General features: G+C 41.5%; 1 protein-coding gene across 1 annotated transcript in view; it reads left to right on the top strand.

Annotated features, from left to right (window-relative positions):
- cntnap5a (contactin associated protein family member 5a) overlaps nt 1-23,532 on the top strand; it is a 120,635-nt gene extending 97,103 nt beyond the window's left edge. The window contains exons 19-24 of the mRNA XM_044015514.1: nt 4,245-4,472; nt 9,218-9,351; nt 14,145-14,232; nt 14,320-14,520; nt 18,103-18,177; nt 20,847-23,532. Of these exons, the coding sequence (XP_043871449.1) occupies nt 4,245-4,472; nt 9,218-9,351; nt 14,145-14,232; nt 14,320-14,520; nt 18,103-18,177; nt 20,847-21,067 (947 nt within the window). The 3' untranslated portion in view covers nt 21,068-23,532. The remainder of the gene's footprint in view (nt 1-4,244; nt 4,473-9,217; nt 9,352-14,144; nt 14,233-14,319; nt 14,521-18,102; nt 18,178-20,846) is intronic.
- The last annotated feature ends 2,767 nt before the right edge of the window (nt 23,533-26,299 follow it).

Raw genomic sequence — 26,299 nt, 5'->3', positions numbered from 1 at the left:
TCATCCATTTTGTAAAATTATAGTCCCATTTAGACTCAAAGTGATAATAAAGCATGGCCTGTTTTTGGGGGCATGGACACTCGGTGATTGACAGCGGGTAGCATCTAATAAATACATGGTCGCAGGTGTAGGTGGACACGTTCTTCCAAATGTGGCTACTCGTGGTTTGGTCCTGGCCAAAATACTAACTCAAGACTCTGTGTGTGATGCCACTTGTTTGATGGTTGTAAGGGATTAAGATGCAGTTGTTAGGTGAATATTTGTCATTAGTGTGATTGTGTTTGTGGTTCATTATCAAAGCTTCTGTTGCATTATGAAAACAAAGAGAAAAAGGCTGCCTGGGAACAACAATTAAATTAAAGTAAGAATTATCAGATTAAAGTCAGTATTCTTCAGACCAAAGTCATAATTATCAGATTAAAGTCAGAAATCTTAGATTAAAGTCAGAATTATCAGATTAAAGTCAGAAATTCTGGGGGAAAAAAAACAGAATTATCAGATTAAAGCCAGAATCATCAGATTAAAATCAGAATTCTCAGATTAAATTCAGTATTCTTCAAACCAAAATCAGAATTATCAGATTAAAGTCAGAAATCTTAGATTAAAGTCAGAAATCTTAGATTAAAGTCAGAATTATCAGATTAAAGTCAGAAATTCTGGGGAAAAAAAGACAGAATTATGAGATTTAAGCCAGAAATTGTAGATCAAAGTCAGAAATCTTAAATTAAAGTCAGAATTCTCAGATTACAGTCAGAATGTTAAGATTTAAATCAGAATGTCTCAGATTATATTGAGAATTCTCAGATTACAGTCAGAATTCTCAGATTAAAGTCGGAATTATCAGATTAAAGTCAGAAATTCTGGAGGAAAAAAGTCTGAATTCTGAGAAAAAAAAGGCAATTCTCAGATTAAAGTCAGAATTCTCAGATTACAGTCAGACTTCTTGGATCAAAATTCAGAATTATCAAATTAAAGTCAGAATCATCAGATTAAAGTCAGAATTCTCAGATTAAATTCAGAATTCTGGTTTGGTGCTGGCCAAAATACTAACTCAAGGCTTCAAAGTGTCCGTCTCTGTGTGTGATGCCACTTGTTTGATGGTTGTAAGGTTGTTAGGTGAATATTTCTCATTAGTGTGATTGTGTTTGTGGTTCATTATCAAAGCTTCTGGCAGCAGCATGTGTTGCATCATGAAAACAAAGAGAAAAAGCTGCCTGGGAACAAGTTTTTTTATCACTCCCGTGTCAGTTTTATACATATTTCACTTTATGTGTTCCGCGTGTCCATGTTTTATGTAGGTTTACCTCTTTGTTTGTTCTGCTCCTCGGGTGGATGTGATGCTGGAGAAGCATGATATGTGTGGGCTGTCGACAGAGACAGAAACATAACTTTTATTTATTTACTGTACAAGGCAGACACTTGGGTTAAAACAGGCCACCCAGCGATGAAAGGCTTCACAGCTGAGCAGCACTAGTCTGGAGATTATCTGCTTCAGTGGATGCGATGGCACCTTCTGCTGAGGTGCCATCATTGTGAATGTGCCGCAGTGGTCTAATGGTGTCTTTGTGCGCACGCTTGCTGTGATTATCATTCCTTCTACCTTCCAGTCGCCCCCTAAAGAAAATACACACTTGAATTTAAAGATGAAATATACAAGCAGTATATGAACAGGTGTGTGTGTGTGTGTGTGCACCTCAGGACCACTTGGTCTCATTTCTGGTCCTAATGAGGCAGAACCTCATCGAGGAACAAGTTAAGGTGCTAATGCTGCTTTCACGCCGGACTCGATTTTCCACATCACTTGGCGCCACCCTTCGCGTCTATCGCGCCGCGGGGTCATTTTGTACATTTAGTTTGTACAAGTTGTGTCCGGCTCCTCATGGTGTGGTTAATATACGTCCCCAGGAAAGACCTGGTTTTAGGCTTGGGTTTCACTTTGTGATGGCTGAGGTTATGTCTTATGTCTTCTAAGGTTATATCCTTCTGAGGATTGCTGTGTGTAAGCATGTATGTACATGTGTACCTCTTTGGGACCTTTTCTGGCACAGATGTTGGGGAACATTAGTCCTCATGGAGGCCAAAATCTGGACCTCATGAGGCAAAAACTTTTTTCTTTTTGGTTAAGGTGAGGGATAACGCTTTATTTAGGCTATCCTAATGCAAGGTCCTAAGAAGACTTATGTCTGAGTATCCTTCCTAGGATTGCTGTACAAGAATGTATGTGCATGTGTACCTCTTTGGGACCTTGTTGAGGAACATTAGTCCTTATGCAGACCAAAACCTGGTCCTCATGAGGCAAAAACTCATCTTTTTGGTCAAGGTCAGGGATAATGCTTTGTTTAGGCTATCCTAATGCAAGGTCCTAAGAAGACTAGATGCACAAACCTGTGTGTGCATGTCTCTGATCTATTATTGTGAGGAAATTATGGCTGATCCTCACATCTTTAAAGGGCTTTTTGGGAGTAAAGACTTGGTTTTATGCTTGGGTTTCACTCAGGGTTATATTCAGGCTAAAGCATTTAGTTGTCATGGCTAAGGTTATGTCTGAGTATCCTTCCTAGGATTGGCTGCACAAGAGTGTATGTGCGTGTTTACCTCTTTTGGACCTTTTCTGGCATAGATATTGAACCTGTCAGGAACAGTAGTCCTCATGGAGACCAAAACCTGGTCCTAATGAGGCAAAACTCTTTTCTTGCAAGGTCCTAAGAAGACTAGCTGCTCAAACCTATGTGTGTAGTAGGCTATGAGGTCAAATTTAGATTCAAATCTATTTTAGTGAGGATATTATGGCTGATCCTCACATCTTTAAAGGGCTTTTTGAGGGTAAAGACTTGGTTTTATGCTTGGGTTTCACAAAGGGTTATATTCAGGCTGAAGCATTTAGTTGCAATGGCTAAGGTTATGTCAGAGTGTCCTTCCTAAGAACGCTGTACAAGAATGTATGTGTGTGTACTTGCATTTGTTACCTCTTTAGGACCTTCTGGCATATTGGAGACTAAAACCTGGTCCTCATGAGGTAAAAAAAACCCTCCCTGTCCTAATCAATACAAGTCAATGCAGTGTCCTAAGAAGAATAGCTGTGCAAACGTGTGTGTGTGTAGAGCAACACATATGATGAGGCTGGTTATAAAGTGTGTTTTAACTCTCAGCATCTGCTGAGGTAACAGAGGTGTCAGTGGCATCGACAGCACATGTGAATCACCGCAGTGAGTACGTGACGCCCTTGTCGTTCTCTCCTTGGGGAGCTGCTCCTCTCTGTCACCGGCGCTTGCTGTTTCCTGGATACATTTTGACAATGTTTAATTAAATGCTTTGATTTTGCTACCGGTGCTTTTGTCAAATTTAGGTATTTTCCCCCAGCTGTTTTTATGATCCACCCCTTGACGGGGGAACTTCACTAATTACACACACCGAAGTCTAGAAATGGATAACGTGAAATATTGCTCGACGTTCTGCTGCAGCTTTGCTCCACGTACAGTTTCTGGCTCGGCTCAAGTACGTAAATCTCTCCGCTAGTTTTTGGCCATAAGTTAGTATGAGATATATAGATTTGTGCAGCCAAAATGAACCCAAAGCTTTACTTTATCCACACCCAGGAGGGAAACCACATTTTTGACCCCAGGACTGATAAGAGGTGGGTTCTTCCAACCCATCCATCCATCCATCTATCCGTCCAATCCTGCTCCTGCTGGGGGATCCTGAGGCGTTTTACAGACCAAATGAGATATATAATCCATTCTGTGAGCTCTGGCTCTAACCTGGGGTCGTCTCCCAGTGGGAGGAGCTCTGAAAATCTCCCAAGGAAGCGGCCCAGGAGGCATCCTAATCAGACGCCCGAGGAACCTCAACTGGCGCTAAGGAGCAGCAGCTCTCCTCCGAGCTCCCGGACATCTAAGCTCCTCGTGCGCTCCTATGTGAAGCTGAGCCCACATACCCCGAGGGAGGAAACTCATGATCCTATAGCTTCTATCTAATGCTTTCATATTAAAGCTGCAGTCGGCAGGTGTGCGACGAAAAACTAGTTGGTTATTGAGTCTCATCTCATTTTTGGATGGAGGCTTTTGCAACACTGCATTATATGAATTTAAATGCAAGGCCTGAGAAAAATGATGATATTTGCTGGGATTTTGGACCTTGTTACTGTCTCTGCGTGTAATCTCATTTCGTGAAAAGCCGTTGTAATCTCTGCACCTTCACTCTTTCACCGACACCTCTTTGTCTTCTCTGTGTTCCGGTGTTTGCAGAAGTGTCAGTGTCCTTTGACAGAGAGTCCTCGGTGACCTACACTTTCCAGGAGCCGTTCTCGGTGATGCAGAACAGAAGCTCGCAGGCCGCCAGCGTCTCCACAGAGAGCAGCAGCAGGGCCAGAGAGGACATCGCCTTCAGCTTCGTCACCTCCCAGAGGCCGGCCATGCTGCTGACCGTCGGCACCTTCAGCCATCAGTACATCGCCGTCATCCTCGCCAAAAATGGTACGTGTGCGGATTTTACTTTCATACGCCCAAACTGAAGAATGAACCCTGTGTCCCTGTCAGAGATTAAATATGTGTAGTTAAATGTACAGGTGTGTTTTTGATTATAGTTCTGTAAAAATTAACTCAAATATCTTCATCATAAACAACTATGAATTTGTATTTGACTTACCTGGTGTGATAAATTAACTAAACTTAATCAGTTTAAGTACGACGGAAGACGATTAGGGCCACATGTAAAAAAAATGTTTGGAAACAAAATAAAACACCCTGAATTCTGAGATTAAAGGCAGAATTATGAGATTAAAGGCAGATTTATGAGGAGAGAAAAAAATCTGAAATCTCATATTACAGTCAGAATGCTGAGATTAAAGTAGGAATCCTTAGATTAAGTCGGAATTCTCAGATTAGTCAGAATGTTGAGATTTAAGTCAGAATTTCTGATTATACTCTCACTTCTTGGAGTAAAGAATTATCAGATTAAAGTCAGAAATTCTGAGAAAAAAGTCAGAAATATCAGATTAAAGAAATCTTTAGATTAAAGTAAGAATTGTCTGATTAAAGTCAGAATGTTTAGAACAAAGTCAGAATTCTCAGATTAAATTAAAAATGATCAGATTTATATCGGAGTTATCAGATTAAAGTCAGAATTCTGAGAGAAGAAAAAGTCAAAATCCAGGCTTTTTTATTTCGTTTCCTAAAATAAATTCACATGTGGTCCTAATCCTCTTCTGCAAAAATATTTGGCAGTCGATTGCTTTGAAAATATTGAGGACTATTGACATAAAACACTTAAAATCGTTTCTCTCACAAGCAGCAACAGTTTAAAGTGTCGCGTTTTGAACCAAACAAAATCCACTTGAATCCTTTTCAAAGTCCAGCCATTTCTTGAATTCTTCACATCAGTCACATTGGTGAGTTTACAGAGTGAGGGCTAGTTTTCAGTCCCAGTTAATATTTTCTAAATGAATTCAGGCGTCGCACACGGATCAGGTCAAACCGGGGGAAAACCAGGAGAAGCGCTCAGCGAGTCTGAGGAGCGTGACCTCCACACGACCTCGAGGATGCCAGAGACTTAAAATAGCCAAACGCCCAAACCGGTTTCATTCCACGCAGTTAAACAGCTTCACCGCGTTCTGCATTTCTAATTTATTGGAATTTGTCAGTTACGTAACCACAGGCCTTTGAAGACATTTCAGACTCTGATAATAAAAAAATAAATAAAAAAAATGCCCTGCAGTTCACTTTATCACACGCCGGCAAATACTGGGATGAAAACTTGCTGTTGAAGCTCTTTGTGTTTCCTTCAGGTCGTCGGACTCTCAGCTGAAGTGACAGCAATTCAAAATATTTGCTTTATTTTGAAGTGTTTTTTTTTGTGAGGACAGGTTTTCTCCCTGATTTAATGACAGAATAGGTTTTTTCTCTCCTTTCCTTCACCTATTTTTCTTTATTTTAATACTTTTTTCTTTGGCTATGACTGGATTTTTATATATTTTAATGTTAAATTTAACTTTGGGGGAACACAAAATATTGTCTCGTTGTAAATGATGTTTGTTGGATTTAATTTATTTTTTTTTAACACACTAGTGACAGTGATGTACTAAAAATACAGAGGTTAACATGAAGGGCAGCATGGCCAAGTGGAAAGGGAACTTGTCGGTTCAAGTCCCCTGAGCAAGGCACCCAATCCCCATTGCTCACAAATAAGGAGGTTAAAGGTTAAAAATATACAGCTTTTTACTCATTTCCAAAGATAAATGCATTATTCGATCATCAGGCAGTGGATTGAAGTTGGGATGAAAAAAATAAATTAAATTGACCAAAAAAGTCGACATTAAAGTCACTTCCTTCAAAGAAAATAAAAGCCCTACACTTCTCTTTACTGTGTTTGACCAAGTGGAGAATAAAATGGGTCAAAAATCTCAAAACTTTCCCTGCAGTCTTTTTTTTTTTACAGGTACAAATAATCCCTGCACTCACAGGCAGATACAGTCCATGTCATAATTTATTCCAATAGTGTCACATAAATAAATAAATCAGAGATTGCTTCCTTGACAGTGGGTTGGCCCTACTTTAAAAGGCAAACGCGCCCGAGTTCACGTGGAAGTCAAAGTGGAATTCACTTAATATAGAAGGGATCCATTCATAAACCCACTGCACTGCAGTTCCCAGAATATTTATTTTTCCTTTCTTTACTGGGATTACCAGGACGTGACGTGCAGCTATGCTCTTAAAACAACGTGGAAGATATGCGTGTACATATTTTTATGCTATTTTAAAGTGTATGTGCATGTAATCATGTTAACGGGTCAAGATCAAGAGCCCAAAATGACAGTAAACGGTCTAGCTAGCACACGGTAGTGGGATGATCCGCTACCATGAGCTAGCTAGAACGCTAGGGGACACATAATACGATCTGTGGCACCTGTTACATCATTGTTATTATAGCTCGTGCGCACATTGGCAGGAATACCATCGACATTTGGCCACAAAACTCACATTAGCATTAGCAACACGTAACAGCATAGCAACTTCCATTACATTCCAAGAACTAATCGTGACGTTAGCTTACATTAGCAATAATCTGGAAGGCCAGGCTGCCTGGACTGCGTGTCAAAACGTGTCAGTCACTTGGTTTCATTCATGAGGCTAATATTTGGCAGATTATACCTCACCGATTCCATTTAAGTTGTTTGAGTAACTTCAAAAATGTCGGTACAACCCATGAAAAGCTAATTTGCACTCGTCACAAAGTGATTGCAGCTCATACTGTGCCACGTAAAGTTTTCATTTAGCCTCAAAATCACTTGCTTTAATTCCGCAGCAGCCATTGCAGCCCCCGCCGCCATTACCATTACGCTAAAATAAAATCCTGACTCTAAAATCCTGGTCCCACATCTGCTCTTGTCTTCATCGTACGGCGCGAGGGCAAACTTCAAAGGGAAACGTTGACACTCTACATGATAGTTAAATATATAAGTGGACTTAAGCGTCCCATTTCTTTGAAAAGAAGGGTTTTCGCATGTCTAATGCTTGTTAGCGGGTGTTTTCTCTTATCGACCGGGAGAAAAGCCTCAAAGCTGAGAGCCCAGAGCCTTTAAGCTGTATCCAAACTTGAGAGCGTCACACTGGGTGACACCTGTGTGCAATCGTTAGCCCGACTCGGTGTCCTAATGCACTCTTGGGCGTTTAATCCCAGCGCCCACGTCCCCCCCGCCGCACCCCCGGGTCTCTGGGGGTGGTGTCGGTGGGGGAAGACACTTCATCCACCCCGATTGTCATCTGTAGGAGCGTGAGCCGGATTTGAAATGAATCCCAACACAAAGCTCTTCACCTACGGACGAGGAATTGTAATATTGACCTCGCCGAGGCGGAGAATCATAGCGCTGTGATTCTTTGATCCACCGGTAACAGTGAAAGTGTGTGTGTGTGTGTGTGTGTGTAACACTTATTGACTGATTCAGTGTGGGAGTAAAGAGCTATGAGATAAATATTTGTAAAGGCCACTGCAGAAGTCAAAGCATAAGAATCTACTTAAAGTAGCAAAACAGCCTCATTGATTCGTTCTGTTGGTGTGTTTTCTTCTTTCTTTTTTTACTCCTGGTTAAAAATGACCTGGAATTATAATAATGTGACAAACACGTGCTTCATCTAATCCAGCGTTTCACAAACTTTTTACTCCTCAGAGACTGTTAACGTGACCTAATTCACTGAACGCCATTTCTGTAACACAGCTGGGATTTACAGCGCTAAGTTAGCTTTATCTGGTTTTGAAAAAAAACATTTCAACATCTCCTGATGATTTCTGTCACATTATCATTCTTAGTGTTACTGTATGTTAAGTAAATGAATCACAACATCATTTTAAACATGTTATATGAACCAGTGTTTCATTCTTTTGCTACACAATTGTGACGAGTGCATGAATTTGTCATTGCTAAGGGCCCCCCCATGACCTATAGGGGCCCCCTAGATTAGGGTCCTGGTCCAAGGAAACATCTAAAACTTGCCATAGAGCATTTCAGTATATTATTATTTAATTTGATTGTTTGTGCATGATGATAACAGAGAGTCTTGTGCACATTTTACATAGTTTTCACACAAACTATTATTTAACACTCACTTCTTTGTTTGTTTTAACTGACTTTCAATGTTGTGTTATATATATTTTTTTATTTTTACTCCAGTATTTAATGATAATACACTTGTTTATTTTTTAGGTTTTTTTTGTAGCAGCTCTGTAATTGTGCCCTAACCAATCATAACTAGTAAAGTCATTGTCATGGTTACAATAAAGGCATCGCTTTATTTAGTTACTTTCTCGGCGGCTGACACCACATTCACCTCTTTTCTCTTGTGAGTATATTTTTAAAGCTCATTTATTCTGATTCTGCTCCTATTAAAGATTAAAGCCAATAAAAGAGTCGGCAAAACAACAACAAATGTGCAGAACTTCCCCCAAAAGCATCATAATTTAATTGACTTTAGGCATTTAAAAGTGACTTTTTAAAGACAAACTACCGCATTTCACACAATAGAACTGGAGAACAGAGCAATATTTCTTTTTTAAACAGACCTTTATTTTCATAGTGACCCCAAAAAAAATATGTCCCGCGAGTCCCTTCTGTGGGTTCTGACCCACTCTCTGGCAATGACTGATTTAATTCAAAGACGTATATTATGTTTTATGTAAACCGCGCTGAATTAATCATGCGCTACATCTCTTCATGCTCCCTTTCCAGGGAGTCTGCAGATCTGGTATCATCTTCAAACGGACAGAAGAGCCGACGTGTTCAGCCCCGTTCCCGGGAACCTGGCAGACGGACGCCTCCACCGGATCCGGATCCACAGAGTGGGCAAAAACCTCTACATCCAGGTGAGAGACGCGGATATGCAACAACAAAAAAAACCTCTCCGCATACAGTGCAATGTTCAGCGCCGTTCAGTGCCAATATTTAGTGTTTCGGGCAGGAAAATGTGCAGTTCAAACACAGCGGTGTTGAAATAAAGATGGAGGGTTGTGTGCTTGCTCTCGCTGCCGACCCCCACGAGTTCACAGTCGGCTTCATCGCAGAGGTCAGTGTCAACATTTCTACTATTTATAGAATAACTTAACGCCAGGATAAAACAGCAGTTCACTGAGCCCCTGGGTGAAAGTTTCAAGTCTGTTTTTCACCTCTGACCACACGCAGCAGTGATGCTATATCACACTCGCGCACCCCTGTGGTGCACTTTTTACTTTTTTTACTGCAGCGAGGTTACACTTTGATTTAATCCACTGAAGCTCAGCGTTGTGTTGCTTCTTTTTTGCCACCAACACATCTTTTTCTCTAATCTGCACCGCATGATTCTGGTGGTACACACACATATATATGTATATATATATATACAGATGTTGTCAGAGGTTGTTGCAAACGTGTTTGCAGATTAATATCAGTGGAATACAAGATGTAAAATATAGTTATGTCCAGGTAAGTTGTCATCTGTTCATTATTTTCTATATCTAATCTACAAGGTGATCCTGCATTTAGGGCATATTTTTATCACGTTTTTGTCCTTGGGGACAAAAGTTGTCCAGCTTTGCTGCTGCATCAGCTTAGAACGGTATCTTAAGTAAAAAAGTTTCATTTAAACTGTAGCTGTTTAAAGTGAATCCCCGTGTCCTGTTTAATTTAATGTTGTTTGTTTTTGATATTTTATCACTCTGTGTTTTATTTTTCTTTCGTATGACTGTTAAGCCCGGCCCAGGGGACACCAGAGCGCAACATAAAACACAAAACAGAGAGTGGAGATTGTGTGACAACAGTGACTAATTTATTATAATTTACAAAGTGTTAAGTGGTTGTGCTCGTGATAGCATATTTACAAAGACCTGCAGGGTGAATCCAGCTCAAAATAACAAACAAAACTCTCACTTTCCCCAGAGAACCAGAAACTAACCAAGGGGCCGTCCACACGGAAACATGTTTAGGTTTAGGCGTTCCGTCCACACAGAGATGGGGTTTTAGGGGACCTGAAACTGTTCTAAATACTTAACTGCTCGTTAATTATTTAGGTTTATGACAGAAAGTCGCTAGATTTGTCGCTAGTTGCTTTTTTTTAAAAAGGAAAAAAGGCCCGCACCGTAAACATAAACAAACAGACATTATTTCCCTTTCTTTCCTCTGGCTCGGTTATATTATCATATCAAATGTATGCAACATCATCTTTGGTGTAACATTACAGCGCAATGTTACAGTCCTGTCATTTACAGCGTTTCGAGTCGATGCCGTCTTTACGGGGAACTGTTTACGCTGCGTGCCGTTTGCCGTCTGGACGCGGCCTAAACCCTAGCAAACAAATCAGAAAACCAAGACACACACTAATCCCTACCTCCCTAACCAGGTAAACAGGAGAAAGTAAACTTTCACACATAAATATCACAAGGTACTTGAAATAAACAATAAAAACATAAAAAAAACAAATGCAGAACAATAATAAAATAGATAAAACAGGGATTATTTGTCATTTGCCTGTTTAAAGAGCTCTGTTTTCAGCTTCTGTTTTTTAAAAGAATCACAATTTGAGCAGCGTAAACCACACGTAGCCTCTCACCTGATGACTGAGAGAGTGGAGGTGCAGCACATCTATGTAGCGGATATAAGAAGGAACAAGACCATTCAAGGCTTCTAAAATGGATTCTAAGATGAACTGTTCGCCAGTGGAGAGATGCAAAAAATGCCCGTGTGGGTCTGAAGCCTGCAGACGGTCACGCTCCTCCTCATTAAAACAAGGAAAAAGACTGTTGGAGTCGTCAAGAAACGAGGAAATAAAAGCGCGTACATTCATTTCCAATTCCACCTCTAAATTTGGAGCTGTATCATGTATCAAAAACAACACATTTTTTGAAATTTCTTTCTTTTCTTTTCTTTGTCTTTTTGTCCGTCTGTGACCCTTAAATGTGTTAAATGTCCTCTTGTAAAAGAGGACATGATGTAACACCTGATTAAATAAAGGTTATTATAATAATGATAATAATAACATATTGATGATTAATTCTTTAGTGTTTCTCAATCCTCAAAAATAGTGAAATTCTCCACCGTAGACTGAGAGAAAGATGATGAAAGAACAAGTCCTTTTACTTGATGAAAATCGAATAAAGTCAGTGAACCAGTCCTGAGGGCAGGAGACAAAATCAAGAGACAAAAGAGGCGAGGACATCGCTCAAGGGACAAATGCAGGTACACTATCAAAGAAACTGAATAGAACTAACTGGCAGGGATCAAATGAAGCCGAGGAGCTTGTGAAACTGGAAAGAAAAAAAAGGGGGTTGAGGATAATGAGCAACAGGTGCAAACAATAATGGACGGGTTAGAAATCAGGCCACAGGAAGTAAAGTATCTGAAATGAGAACCAAATTAACACCACAGGAAATGAATGAATGAATAATCCTAGAGTGTTATTGGAGGACTGTTCAATGAAGGTAATATTGTATGGTTCCGTCTGTGGTAACAAAGGAGTATAAAAGAAAACCTTACAAGATTACATTGAAAGGAACATCATTTCAGGACTTTATAGAACATTTAAGTTCCCAATCCTGGTCCTCAGGGACCCCTGTCCTGCATGTCTTTAGATGTTTTCCTGTTCCAACACACCTGATCAACTTACCACCGTCACCTTTTGAAATATCAACGCTGATGCAGGAGAGGATCAAGCGATTGGTCAAACTTCACGATGACAGAGCCGATCTCTGTGAATTGGTTGGGTAAAAAAAGGGCCCAGAGCGAGGACGCCTGAAGTCTGAAGTTCAAATTGATTCATTTTCAGCCCAATTTTCCAGTTGCAGAGGAGATTTGCGGCGCCCTGATTGACAGTCGCCAACCGCTATTTCTGCCCTCTTCAAAAACTCACTTAGAAAGAATCTCTAATTGAGCCAGATTGTTGGAAATCTAGTCATCTCCAGCCAACACATGACAATCAGAGATAAGGTGATGAGGGGGGGTGAGGGCATTAGTAGCATCGCTGCTACACAAAGGTTCAGCTGGAGATGAGAAACCAAGAAAATGAAATGATACTTTATTTGCCTGTGTACATTTTAATGTCATTTTCCTCAATCACACAAATCCATGGCTTCCTCTCCTTCAGGGCAGCTGGAGAGCTCATAACCTTTTTGAGTGAAAAATGATTGAATTGAATTATTAGTGTACGATCGTAGCTCAGGCTTGATTTTCGAGCCTTATTTCTCATCGGTTTTAAAATAGCTCAGCGCTGACAAAAACAACAACAATATTCTGCACGGTAACAATCGCCCCCCTCACATGCGAACACCTGTTGTCGCGCGGCGGCCACGTTTCCACATTTAACTTGACCGATCAGACTCACGAACAAACGTTATATTTCTGTTGCATTCTTATTTAACTCAAGCACCTGGATTAAATAATGAAATGAGATGTTTTGTGTGACATTAGCACAGCAGCTGATGCAATAACATCATGTAGAAACTGTTTTAAAGGTCCAGTGTGTAAAATTTGGCAGAGTTTATTGGCAGAAATTTACTTTTTTAGACCTTTTCAACTGAAGCCGTTTTAACAACACATTTGAGCCGATTTAAGCTATTTCAAAGACATAAATCTCCAACTATTACAAATATTCTTCTCCCATAAAGAAGAAATAAACAGCCTACAACATGACTCAGCTAAAATGCTGTTTATTTACTTTTTTTTGCAGAACTTTGGATAGTATCGGATTTTACATATTTATCTGTTGGATACTGATATCGGCTCATCCGTAGAGATAAAATATGCTAGTCCTAAATATGTTTATAATCTTAACCTTAAAATAAGATTATTTTATATACTTCAGGCAAGGGGCCTTGCGTTACAGAGGCGGCCATCTTGTGCCGCCATGTTTCTACAGTTGCCAAATACGGAAAAAGCGTGTTTTTTCCACATTTTGAAGCACAAACCTGATTAATAAACAAACATAAAAGAATGAGTCATCTGCAGAAAGATTGGGCAGCATTTCTACACTCCTGACCTTTAATTAGTTAATGTCTGCCTCACATCGAACTGGACGTAGGCCCCATACATATGAGGATGAGCTTATCCAGACGGAACCAAAGTTTTGGCAGCCTTAAAACGCCATTTTTACCAAAAACCCAACTTTGATGATGTCTCTAAGCCAACACTCAACCCTCGACAACGTCTTCTCAGTTTGCTTCTCAGTGCATTTCTGTAGCAGCCTTAGAGTCCTTTAAGGGTTTTTTTTGTGTGTTTAAAGGTTTAAAGTTTTTAGGAACAAAAAAGACAAAGATCACATGGGGAAAGTTCTGTTCCCGTGTGACTATAAGGAGCCAGAGTGTTCAACTTTATATTTGCTGTCCAAACCGTGTCTTCATGACGAGTCCTCAGCCGCTCTGTACCACTGTGGGGGCATTTGTAGACAGTGGGTGAAATTGAAATCCCGCAGATCATCAAGTTAAGTGATGCCTCTGATTCAGCGCGGTCTAAATCACTCCAAAGCCGTCTGTGGGCGGATACAGTGCCGCGTGATGCTGCAGAGAACACGATTCTCAATCTATACTGTATTGAAATGTGCTGCCGCTGCTGCTGCTGCTGCTGCTGCTGGTGTTGCCCCCGGTTCAGATTTCTTGTAATCGGCTTGTTATTTGATTTCTCTCCACTCAACCAGATCGACCAGGACATCCACAGAAAGTACACGCTGTCATCCGATGCAGAGCTGATCCTAATCAGATCGTTGACATTGGGCAAAGTCACCAGTAAGTGCCTCGCATGAAATCCGGAAGATTTCCGAAGATTTGTGTAACTTTCGTTCCTACTCACTGTGAATGTTTGCGACTCCACAGGGAGGGAAAACCTCAACGAGGAAGTGATGCAGGCGGCGTCCAAGGGCTTCGTCGGCTGCCTCTCCTCGGTTCAGTTCAACCACGTGGCGCCACTGAAGGCGGCGCTGACGAACCGAGGGAGCTCGCTGGTCACCATCCGCGGTCCTCTCGTCCAGTCGAACTGTGGAGCGCTAGCCGAGTCCACCTCGCACATTCTGCAAGGTAAAAGATCGTCGAGGTTACTTAGTGTTCAACTATACTTCTTACTTTAGGGAACAAGGACCAAGAACTTCATGTTTCAGTTTTCTGACATAAAAGTGAGTCGCAGCTCTAATTATATTCTTTGTCCTTTGGCCTGTGCCAAATGTTTTTGTGAGCTTGTCACTTTAACGTTGCTAATTGACTTTTTCCTCGCCATTTGTATCTTCCTCTGCTACGATGAAATAACTGGACACTGAACAGACGTAGCTCCTGCTGCTTATGCTTGCTTGTCCATGTTATTGTCCTGTATAAAGGATTTAATTACAGTGGAAGGTGGGCTGTTTACGTGAGTCTGACCACCTGATTCCTGGTCAGCAAAGTGTTGTTAGATGTATTAAATGACTTAATCACAAATCGGGAGGAAGAGCATCTTTATCTCCTCAAGAGGTTGAAATCGGAGAAAGTTGCGTTAAAACCAATAAGATGTAAACTGAATTTCCACATTAAGATTATGACATTTGGACTATTCCAACAGTAACATCATAATCCATCATTATCCAGGGGGATTTCACTGGATTAAACTAGTTTTTTCTGGTTTATTCAAGTCAGATTTAGCAGTGACACGTGTACGTACACTTACACTTCTCGTCTAGTTTTGTATATAACGTCACATTTGCACTCCCCTGTTATCAGCGAGCGACGTGTCTCCTATTATGTGTAATGTATTCCTCCATTATGAAAATATGCAGCATTAGTCTTCCCAGTTGAAGCATTAGCATATTTACCTAATTATCCTGATATAAAGAGCTGTGAAACGGTTTCCTTTCATACGGCGCATGGATGTGCCGTATGTAGCGTAAAGCAGCTTTAGCTTTGAGTGGTCATCAAGACTACAAAAGCGCTATATAAATACAGATCCCTACACACCATGTGTGATTGGACTGATCTAAACAGGGCAAGCAACAACAACAACAACAAAGGATGCTAATGTTAGCATTGCTGGCAGCACATACAACACAGAGAGGCTAAGTGTTTTAGCACACTAGCAGACAGGCGCGGTGCACAGTTACAAACAAAAACGACACACAAAACACAAAATATGACAAAATATCCGCTCACCATCCTGTGAAAAATTATCTTCCTTGGCTTCTGCCACTTCTGGAAAACATTTCATTTCTCATCCGCTCGGCTCATTTTCAGTTTGTGAATACTCATTAGTCAAGCTTTATTATTGTCAACGTTGAATAATTTAGTATCTGTCTCCGAAAAACGCTTGTATTTCCTGCCTCTCACCCATAAAATGCTATTAAATCCCAATCCTACTGTTTATATGAGCTGCTTCTCTTCAACTGAACAGTGTTTTTGTACAAACGCTGGATCAAATGCCGCGCCGCGATCTGTCATGGTCTCAATGATGCAGTTCATGACGGGCGACAAAAAACCTGGGTTTACCCTCAAATGTATGTGAGAATAATAATGAGAAATGAACACGTCTCCTGAGAGAGTCGGAGTCGCTCTCATTAGCTTCCTGTTTAACGGCTACAGTTTCAGAAACACCTGCGCTTTCACTCTAACTGACAGAGCAGATGTGCTATATGTGTTCATTCATGCCGCTGTCAAGTGTCACATGACAGCAACACAAATGTCTGTCATCTGTCATTTTATATGAAGTTCATGCATGAACTGAGGTGTGTGTTTGTTTTGCCACAGCGGGTGCATTATTATACCAGAACTTTTAAATAAGGTGCCCAATCAAATGTTTCTGCATAAACACTCAAGGTTGAGTGTTTATGGAGCGTGTGCTTGAGAAAAGTTTGACTTTTTTTATAAGCAACAGTGAAAGTGTCTTCCAATTAAAAACTAGTTGCACACGTATACCAACAGGCTCTCGCCAGTAAAATAAGTTTTATGTGTTCAGTGACAAGGTTGGTGCCCACAATATCGGATCGGCGGAGCAGCATGTACTCATTCCGAGAGCGCCATATACCGCCGCTCTGTCACCGGGCGGAACTATTTGGTTTGGCGCGGTACCATCAGGAGTAGCGCCAAGATAACTGGCCTCAACCAGTTCATTTTCGGCGCCCTTTTCTTTGGGGTACCACAGTAAAATGGTACGTATGGAGTTTGAGCGGTTCCATCCACGACCGTTAGACAGCTGATCAACACCTTGTGATGGGTGTAAATATGGAGGCTGAGGCAAACACCCCCGCAGTCTATTCTCATACAAAGCTTGACGTCTTGTTGAGATGATGATGATGAAGTTGTCATGCCAACAACTTTCATGCTACGTAGCTCGTTGACACGTCCTTCTGGCGCCTCTAGCACCAAACATCAGGCACAGCACAGCCCACACCTCGTCTGTCAAGTGAAGTCACTGTTCTCGGTCGAAACGCAAGCCTGATCCAGGGCTTTACCATTCTAAACCCTACCATGATGGAAACACGGCATAACAAAGACACAGGGCCTCAGTCCTATCCGGGGCGCCAACCCTAACCTCAATGGTTTCCATGTATGTCACTGAAACCACATTGGACCTGCATAATTTGCCAACCTCAAACCCAAGCCCACTTAGTACCCCGGGAGCCTGGAAAAGGGTACAAAGTGGACATGGACTTGAAATGGGAATACCATGGAAACCACTTGGGACCCATATTGTCAGACCACATGGACATGCTGTGGCTGCGTATGGACCCCTGAGTGAGGTTATGCGAGGAGGTCCACCAGTACCATCTGGTACTCCAAGGCTGCGATTACCAGCCTCTACCTGATCTGTCAGACAGCACACAGGCGCACAAAGTTTGATCCTGTCGAGGAAAGATATCGGTGCGATTGAACTCACGCTCCTCATTGGTTTTGCCACACTACAGCCCTCAAAAAATCCTCCATGAGTCACTTTCAGTCTGGTAATCCTAACGTAGGCGAGGACATACAAACGGGGACTAGATTAAACACGCATTTGTGGAATCCTTATTTTAGTATGAATGAGAACACAACCACGTACACTCAAATGATTCCTAAGAGGAGTTCTACATCTCGTCAACGCCATATTTACAAAGCAAATGCAGCTTTAAATTCAGATCATTCCTGTTATGATTCCCTGATTCTACAGTCGGGAACCTCAGGAGGTGGAGGCCATGGATTAAACGGCTTCATCTCCTGGAGCCGCGGCATGAAACCAGCGGCCGCTTGCTTCAAGGGCTCGTCTGCGTTTCATACACACCATTCACTCTGACACTTTGACAAGGGTTAAATGTGGCAACGCATCACATGTCACGCCGCCTCATCGCCGCCTTCCATCCGAGCAAGGTCTCCGGCAGGTCAGACTCTGCCTGCGTCTAATGGCCACATATATCTATAAGGGACGAAGAGTAAAATCGACGTCTTAGAGGCGGAATGGTGTCTGACCTTTAACCAAGCTGAGGCACGGAACAAGAGAGAGGCAAAACTCATTTATCGCAGAGGAAGGAGGGGGAACTAATTAAATTCTGTGTGATTCCAGAGGTGTATGTGACAACCGCAGATTCCACAGGTCCAAACATCATGGCATACATTTCCCGTGTAATGAATTCACTCTTTTGTTTTTTGTTTTTGGTGATTTTCCAGATCAAGCAGTAACAGCCAATAAAGATAAGGAGCAGCGTGGCAACGGCAGCCAGAGGGACTTGGCTGTGATCGCAGGTCTGTGTTTTCCTTTTTTCCCCCCTCATCTCCTCTCCCCTCTCGTCTGTGCTGGCTTTGTTTTTCTTTGGCAAACGCAAAATGAGTCCCAGCTGTTTGTTATCAGTCATTCTCTCCATTTGCGTCCGTCTTAATTCTCTTCTGCTAATAAGTCATTCCCAGCTAAAGCTCATTTTCATCTTTTCAGTGCCATTGAAGCACTTTGGTTTGAAATGTAGATTTGGGGCCTGATGATGGTAATGGTGATGCTAACGGGTTTGACGCACTTGCCTTGTATTTACCTCTTTCCCTGCAGTTCAAACGTCTTACAGTTGACAGAAAAGGGTCTTAAAGATCAGTGTGACACCAAATAACGTCAATGAAAAGGAATGGCTGTAGATATTCTTGAGGCTTTTAAAGGCACTTTAGGCCCCCCACCGGGCAAAAAGACCCCCCACCCTTGTGAACGATTGAAATTATGAATCGCCTATTATGTTCAACATATGTGCAATAACACTTTAGAGTCCACTTGAAGTGACAACCAAATATTTTCTGCTGCTGCAAATTTGCCCATGGCCAAGTGGAAGGGAAATTGGGCTTCTACAGTGAGGGTTGCCGGTTCAAATCCAAGGGCACATCAAGGGTTGGGTGCCCCTGAGCAAGGTAGCCAACCCCCAAAAGTAATTGTGATTCTACATTTTTGAAGCAACCCACCGTCGAAAGGCTTCGTTGGAGGATTTCTCACATTTCCATTGTTACCGTCATCATATCCATAACTGATCATAACAGATCTCATAAAATAGTCATCATCAGGGGCCACTCGCTCATCTCGGGGGCCCCGGGCAATCACCTCGTCATGCTTTTATTGTCATATGTTGCTTCTTTTTATTGTCACGGTGTGCGCTTTGAGATCATTTTGCGATGTAAAGTAAATGTGTTATTGTTATTACTATTGTTATTACGTGTTTTACCTTCACTGTGACAGGACATTATACTTAAATGTGACGTATAGATACCAATGGACCAAACAAGGTCTGCTCAATATATAGAAAATGTAGCATCTTTAAGACAGTTTTTCTTGTTTGGCCAAAAACGTACGATTTTAATACCAAACAACTTGGTGGGCAGACAAATTAGAAGAAAAATGGTTTGACCAGTGTTTCCCAAACTTTAAGTCAAGATTTATGTGTACAAAGTTTTAATAACACGCATACAATTAAGTTTTAATTCATTTACCAAACATTTCTTGGAACTTAATTTCAAAATGATATGTAAATGATATTGTTATTTTGGGTTTATTTCAACAATCCAGGTTGTAAGAGTTGTTTTTGTTTAAAGTAGCAGAAAATGTCTTAAGAGGATGATTCATAAAAAAAAAACAACAACAATGTTATTCAAATGGAAATAATGCACTGAAAAAAAGAAAGTGGTTCACAAACCCTAACAAAATAACTTTGGTGACACCTGAATGAAATGAATTCCTTTAAATCACCTTCAATAGCAGCAAACCCAAAGCAGGATATTTGTTTATTTATCACAAGTTATATTCTCATCACAATATTCAACAGTGTTATCACATTTTGCATATTTCCTTAATATCCTGCAGCCTCCAAACTGATAGAGGACAAACACGCTGCGAAAAAAGCTGATTTGACACAGGACTACATTTCATATCAGCTCATCGAAACGCAGAGTAAATGGCCTTGTTTTAATTATTTTATATCGTCCATATCGGTCTTGTTAAACACGAGGATTTCAGGGCACTTAAGTGAATCAAATTATCCTCTGCAGTCACCACAGAGTATTTGATTGTATAGCAGATATTGCATCTCTAAATCACTTCTTCTTAAATTGAATTACAACACGGTAAAAAACAGTCAAGAGCAGAACAATTCATCAGTAAAAAAACAAAAAACGACTCAGTAAAAAAAAAAAGACTCATAACTAATGAGTGCATAAGATTCAGGCAGTTGTCAAAGTAAAAAAAAAAATGTGTTTGTAAGCACAAATTGACACTAATTTGAAGCGTAACTTAAACCCTGTCTTAAGAGGCAGCGGCTGATTTTGAAAAATGCCAAGAATATACAAATACGTGTAGAAAACAAAGAGCTGACGGAAGCAAAAATGAAACAAGAAGAAAACAAAGCAAAATGTCACACGAGGAGTACGAGGAGCACACAGAGAAACAGGTGAAAGTAATTAGGGGCGGGGCAAGAAAAAAGGCGGGAAAGCAGACAAAGACCAGGAAGTGATGAGGTGACATGACAAGACAAGAGGTGCAAAACAAAACTTGAACCAAACAGTGACGGCAGTGGTGTCGCTAATTACACCAGTTAATTATACCTGTTGAATGTTGAGATTTTAGACATTTCCTTTGCTAAATGTCGGACATTAAATCTTTTTAACACAGTTCGGCATTGTTTGGTTTGATTCTTGCTCATGACTCTAACTTGTCTGTCGACGTCACATTTTAGCACCAGCTCACTTGGAACCTCGTCAGAGCAGGTCATGCTGGAACTGTGTAGTGGAACAGCGCTGTTACACCGGCGTTAGATACACATATCCACCGGGTTACACCTAAAATAAGTGATTTAGGTGTTAAGTTACTCATGGTGTCGTCGACTTTTCAACCGCGTGCCGTTTTGAGTTTAAAGCTGACAACTTTGCACTTTCCCCCGCTGTGCTCTCAGGTGTCGTCACGGCCGTGGTCTTCATCGCCGTGTGCGCCCTCGCCGTGATGAGCCGCCTCCTCTACCAGCAGCGGCAGGCGCAGAGGAGCAGCGGCGGCGGCGGCGGCAGCGGCGGCGGCATCAAAGAGGAGCAGAGACACAGCATGTACACAGACTACAGGACTACAGAGCTGCAACTCCACAACACAATCAGGGACAACATGAAGGAGTACTACATCTGACCTGCAGGGCGCGCTCTCGGGGGGGCCCGGAGTTTGCCAACGTACCTCGCTCTTGGAAAAGGACTCGCCGGAAAGGAACGTGCTGCTGCGGCATTGTTTTTCTTTTCCATTTTGAATTATAATTTTTTTTACGACTAAAACATCTCCGTACAAGTGCGAGCGAGTGGCTGCCTCCTCACAGCTCTTAGTGTATTTGATGTCGGTGAAACTGTCCCAATCGAGCTGCTGTGGTTGTCTGTCGTTGCAAAAAGTGTGTGAAGCAAAAAAACAAAACAAAAAACAAAATAAAGCCCGGACGGAGGACGGACATTGTTGCGGGAACAAAGACGGCGGACGCGCGGCGAGCACACACTCCTCACGTGTGTGTGGGCGCGCACGGCTGACACAGTTCTGCTTTGAAAACTCTCAAATGCTGAATATTTCCACATTTCTGTGGGAATAAAACTACTCACAAGTCTGGGAAATGTAGGCCAGGCTTGTAAGATATGCGAGCGTTCAGTTCACGGCTGTCCTTTTTATTTATCTTTTTTTTTTTATTATGTTGTTGTTGTCGGTTTTTTTTTCCCCTGCGGTCACGGCGAGTGTTGTGGAGGAAGAAAAAAAACCGGGACAATACTGCCTATACTGTACGAGTGCCTAATTTGCATATGAGTTAGTATTTATTTTAGACGTTATCCCTGTGATTTGCACAAAAAGGGAAGTCGCATTTACAGACACAAGTCGAGCGTTTTTTTTTCACCGTTTTCCGAGAACCGTCAGAAGTCTGTTAGCTTCTGTTAGCCCATGCTAGCTTGACGCTTTCACAAAGTCCAGGTTTTTATTTTCACCGTTCTAACTCCTTGTTTGTATAAATCTATAAACGCTTGTGTATATTGTACCATGAGAGTAGCAGAAATATGAAATTAGACGAGAGGATTTTAGTTTTTACCTTTTTAAAAAAAAACACAAATCTGTGTCCAGTGAGGAGGTTGAGCGTCCAAACTACCTTCCAGGCAACTCCTCACGGTGGTTTCTTTGGTGTTCTCTGGCAGCAGTTTTCTATCATACAAACAAAGTGTTTTTATTTCAGCGTGCGACTCGCGGCTCGCCCGACAACCACTGCGAAAGTTGGGAAAATAACGTAACGCACTTGTTATATGCAAATGGAAATGCAGTCTGGACTCGAGAGGGAACAGAAGATCCTGGAAGTATCGCAGACCTGTTCGCAAACCAAACTCGTGGGATAAAGATTTGGATAAAGTTAGCCACGAGTGCGTAAGATTTTTGATTTCTTTTTTTTGTTTTGCAACCAAGAAGAAAAATGGCTGAAATCATTGGTTCATTTATGTGCTGTGTGGATTACAGGGACACTGGGTTGTGTTTTCTAAAAAACTTTTTTTTAATATATATATGTATATGTATATATATATATATATATATATATATATATATATATTTTATCACTGTAACAAAACCATACACACGCTTCAATAAAACAAACAGAGTCTAGAGCCACCTAGAGGTCCAGAGTGGACATGACACATCACACAAAAATGAAAAAAAATTAGAGCATGGACTTCAGAAGAGACACTTTTATAAACCGTTAGCCAATAGAGATGGTAGACAGACAGACAGACAGACAGACAGCATTTAAGCAGTGCTTTGGATTCACACGTACATGCGCGTCGCGGAAAAGCCTGACGACGGTGAGGAAGCAGGTGTTTGACGTGGCGTACGACCGGCTGTGTCGGGTTTGCGCTACATATAAAGCTAAAGCTGTGCCGGAATATTGGCATGGTGCAAATTTGAATTGCCTCCGTTGCGCGCCGCACATGTGAATCCAGCGTAGCACTGAAGATGGCGCCAGAGGGATGAACAAAGTTTCCCATCAGGTTGAGATTTTGCTCCTTAAACTTTGAGCTTAACACGCTAGGTTAAGCCCCGCCCACACAGAATAACAGGAAGGTTTTTTGTTTGTTTTTGTTTTTTTCATTCATTTCTTTAAGTTTGGTGACACGGACTACGGTGGCGGACAAGTCGTTCTAATTTACCCCCTCGGATCCTCAATGTCTGTACAAAACTTCAAAAGGAGAAGACGTCTCACGCCGGGTTCTTGGACGTTTTGCACTGACGCCAAAGTCGAAGCGTGGACGGAAACACTGACGAACAATTAGCGCTTACCTTCCGTCCGACGCCGCCCGTGGCTACAGAAGGACAGTTCTGGGGGACGGGGGGTGGGGAGCTGCGTGTCCTGAGCCTCTGGACCTGATCTGTGCATGTCCCTGTAAACTAAGTATGTCTCACCATGTGATAGTCTGCAGATCTCCAGTATGAGAGGACGAACACGTACCTCTCCGAGTGTTTAGGTCATATTGCAGAGGGTGATATCATGTGGGTACTTCTTTAATGATTTGTATAGCTGCAGTTTTATTAAGGATCTATTGTATAGATGTATAATTTACTAATAAAAGTGAATATATTGTTAATTCTCTGTGAAGAATCACATTTTGTTTTTTTCTGTGGCGGCAGGAAGACATTGTACAATTTTTTTTAAATTTAATTTAATTTAATTTAATTTACTTTATTTTACTTTACTTTAATTTAATTTAATTTAATTTAATTTAATTTAATTTAATTTAAAGAGTTTAGATTATATGTCAAATCTAACTGTAGATTTGATCGATATTTTTATTTTTGCTTCAAAAGCAGCCACTTCATTAGGTGCCTGTTACTGTGTACCTAATAAAGTGGCTGCTTCATACCTTGTTTATAACATGTGGCCACTTTAAACCAGTCATTCACTGTTCACTAAATATTTTCTCCTTTTTTGTTTTGGAACCATTTTCTGTAAGACCTCGAAGAAGATCGTCAGTTTTTGAAACGCAACCACGTTCAAAGTCACTCGAAACCTTCAGCTCGTGTATGTGAATGTTTTCGAGCCGATTCAAATCTTACCCGGCAACATAAAGGACTTATTTTAAGAACGCAATGTCCATTATTCTCCTGAACATTGACAGATGGGCATTCACATTTATAATGTAAAAGGCCATTACGCTGCATTTAGCCCGACGGTGAATTTAATGGAAATTACAGCTGCTGTCAATAACGTCATTGTTTGGCTACCTTTGAGTCTGTTCCTGCTTTCTTTCTCTTTCTCTTTCTCTCTGTTGGGGATTGATTCACCAAAACAAAACAGAGTTTTTGATAAAAAAAAAAAAAGTTGTGGTTTTCTGGAAAAGTTTCTCCCTGATTTACTGTCGGTTCGTACACTTCGGTGCAGATGTTTCCACAGCAAGTACGCGACGTCATTCGCAGAATCTCAACCGTCGAGAACCTTTTTTTATTTCAACTGGAGCGACGGATGCGATCTGTGATTCCGCGCCAATCGCGTCTACCGCTAACGCCGCATCTGTTCATCGGCTTCGTCGTACGTGAAGCTGTGAACACCGCCGTCAAACGCGAATGGACGGTGGATTGATGTTAATTTGTTGTTGTTTATTTCATTTCCTAAGCCCATGGTTCTCAAGCTGCGGTACGTGAGCTTCCTCTGGTGGAGAAATCGTATGTGAGAGTATGTGATCGCCTTATCTCTCGCTCCGTCTTAATCTAACTTCACGACACCAGTGTGTGAAGTTTATGTGAGGAAGAGGAGGATGATGAGGGTGTAAATCTGCCTGACTTTACTCGCTCTGTTTACGCTGCAGTATTTTAGCGGTTGGTGATACTTTTAAGAGCTCAATATTTTCTCAGGTTGTATAAAAACCGCTTCAAGAACCTCTGCTCTGTAAAAAGCTCCTCCTTTCAACCGCGTCAGTTTCTTACACTGAGCATTAAGAGCAGAAGTGGGTTTTTTGTGTGTATTGTTTTTTTTACCTGCCCTGTGAGAGGCTACTTTAGAACCTTTTTTAGAAATAAAAAAAAAAAGCCAATAAAGCGCTGACCTTTTAAAAAAAGCAGCTGTATCCTCTCACACACACACACACACACACGTGTCAGGAGTGTGACTTTGAAAAGCATCCCACACAATCTGGAGCTCACAGGTAAATGTTTTCATTTTCCTCTACTTGAAAAACAGCCTACGCGTGTAATTCAAACGCTAACGATTGAGTCTGAGTGTCTCCCTCTTTTTTAACGTCCTGCACAAACAAAAAAAGCGACTACAAAGTAAAGTACTCTTGTACTCGTATTGCGAAAAACCTCGCGGGCCATTTTGTCCAAACAATTTTCCAGATATCTGCACAGTTCGGCTACGACGCGCCGCTTTAATGTCACCCGAGGAAATGTGAGTCACCGGCAGCTCCCGCGCTCGCCTCGCTGTCTCTCGGGTCGCACGTGAGGTCGCGTTTGTCGGAGCCCGTTTAAAAAAAAACAAAAAAGAAAACGGCTAAATCTGATTACAGGCTCCAGCAGGACGACGCCACTAAATCAGCGTGTGTTGTTCCCGTTATCGGGTCGTCATCTGGCGCCGGAGCGGCGGTCGGCTTTGAAATGCAGAGCTGGTGTCTCATGAAAATGTAAACACGTCCGCGAGTTGCATCGCATTAACAACAGGGTTCCTCAGTTTGCTGTTGTTTGTTGACAACATTAATTGGGCTGTGGGATTAATGAGCCTCTGTAGATGCCTTTTTTTTTATCATTATTATTATTATTATTGTTTATTTTTTACCATGTGTTTCCAGTGGCGTCGCCCTGAGGACGCAGTGGTTGCTGCAAATTAATTCCGGGTTGAAAAGTTAAAAAAGTACAATTTGTGAAAAGTTTTAGTTTGAAAGAAAGCAAAAAAAAAAACAGGTAACGCTGTAGAAAAAGAGGGTGACTGTAAACAAAGTTAACGTTTATATTGAAACTAAACACATTGCTTAGACTTTTGAATCTCTGTAGTGTCTTCTGTTAAAACCTGTTAATACTGTTACAGTGAGGTTTTTTTGAAAAAAAAACAACTTTATTGAAAGAAACGGAACAGAAATGGCAACGAAAGGAGGAGTATAAAAAATACACAAGAAACTGGGAACCAAACATGAGGTCTTTTTCTTCTTCTTTCAGCTTCTCGACACGGCGGATCATCTGCCGCCATCTTGGAGCCAAACGTCAGTCAGTCAGTCATCATCTACCTAATTTACCTAATCGCCACATTGCATGTTTTTGGACTGTGGGAGGAAGCCGGAGAACCCGGAGAGAACCCATGCACACACGGGGAGAACATGCAAACTCCATGCAGAAAGGCCCTTGTTCCAACCGGGGCTCGAACCCGGG

Source organism: Solea senegalensis, linkage group LG2 (genome assembly GCF_019176455.1).
Source record: "Solea senegalensis isolate Sse05_10M linkage group LG2, IFAPA_SoseM_1, whole genome shotgun sequence".
Taxonomy (NCBI): Eukaryota; Metazoa; Chordata; class Actinopteri; order Pleuronectiformes; family Soleidae; genus Solea; species Solea senegalensis.
Note: the sequence above shows the minus strand (reverse complement) of the source record. Positions and strands in the feature narration are given on the sequence as shown.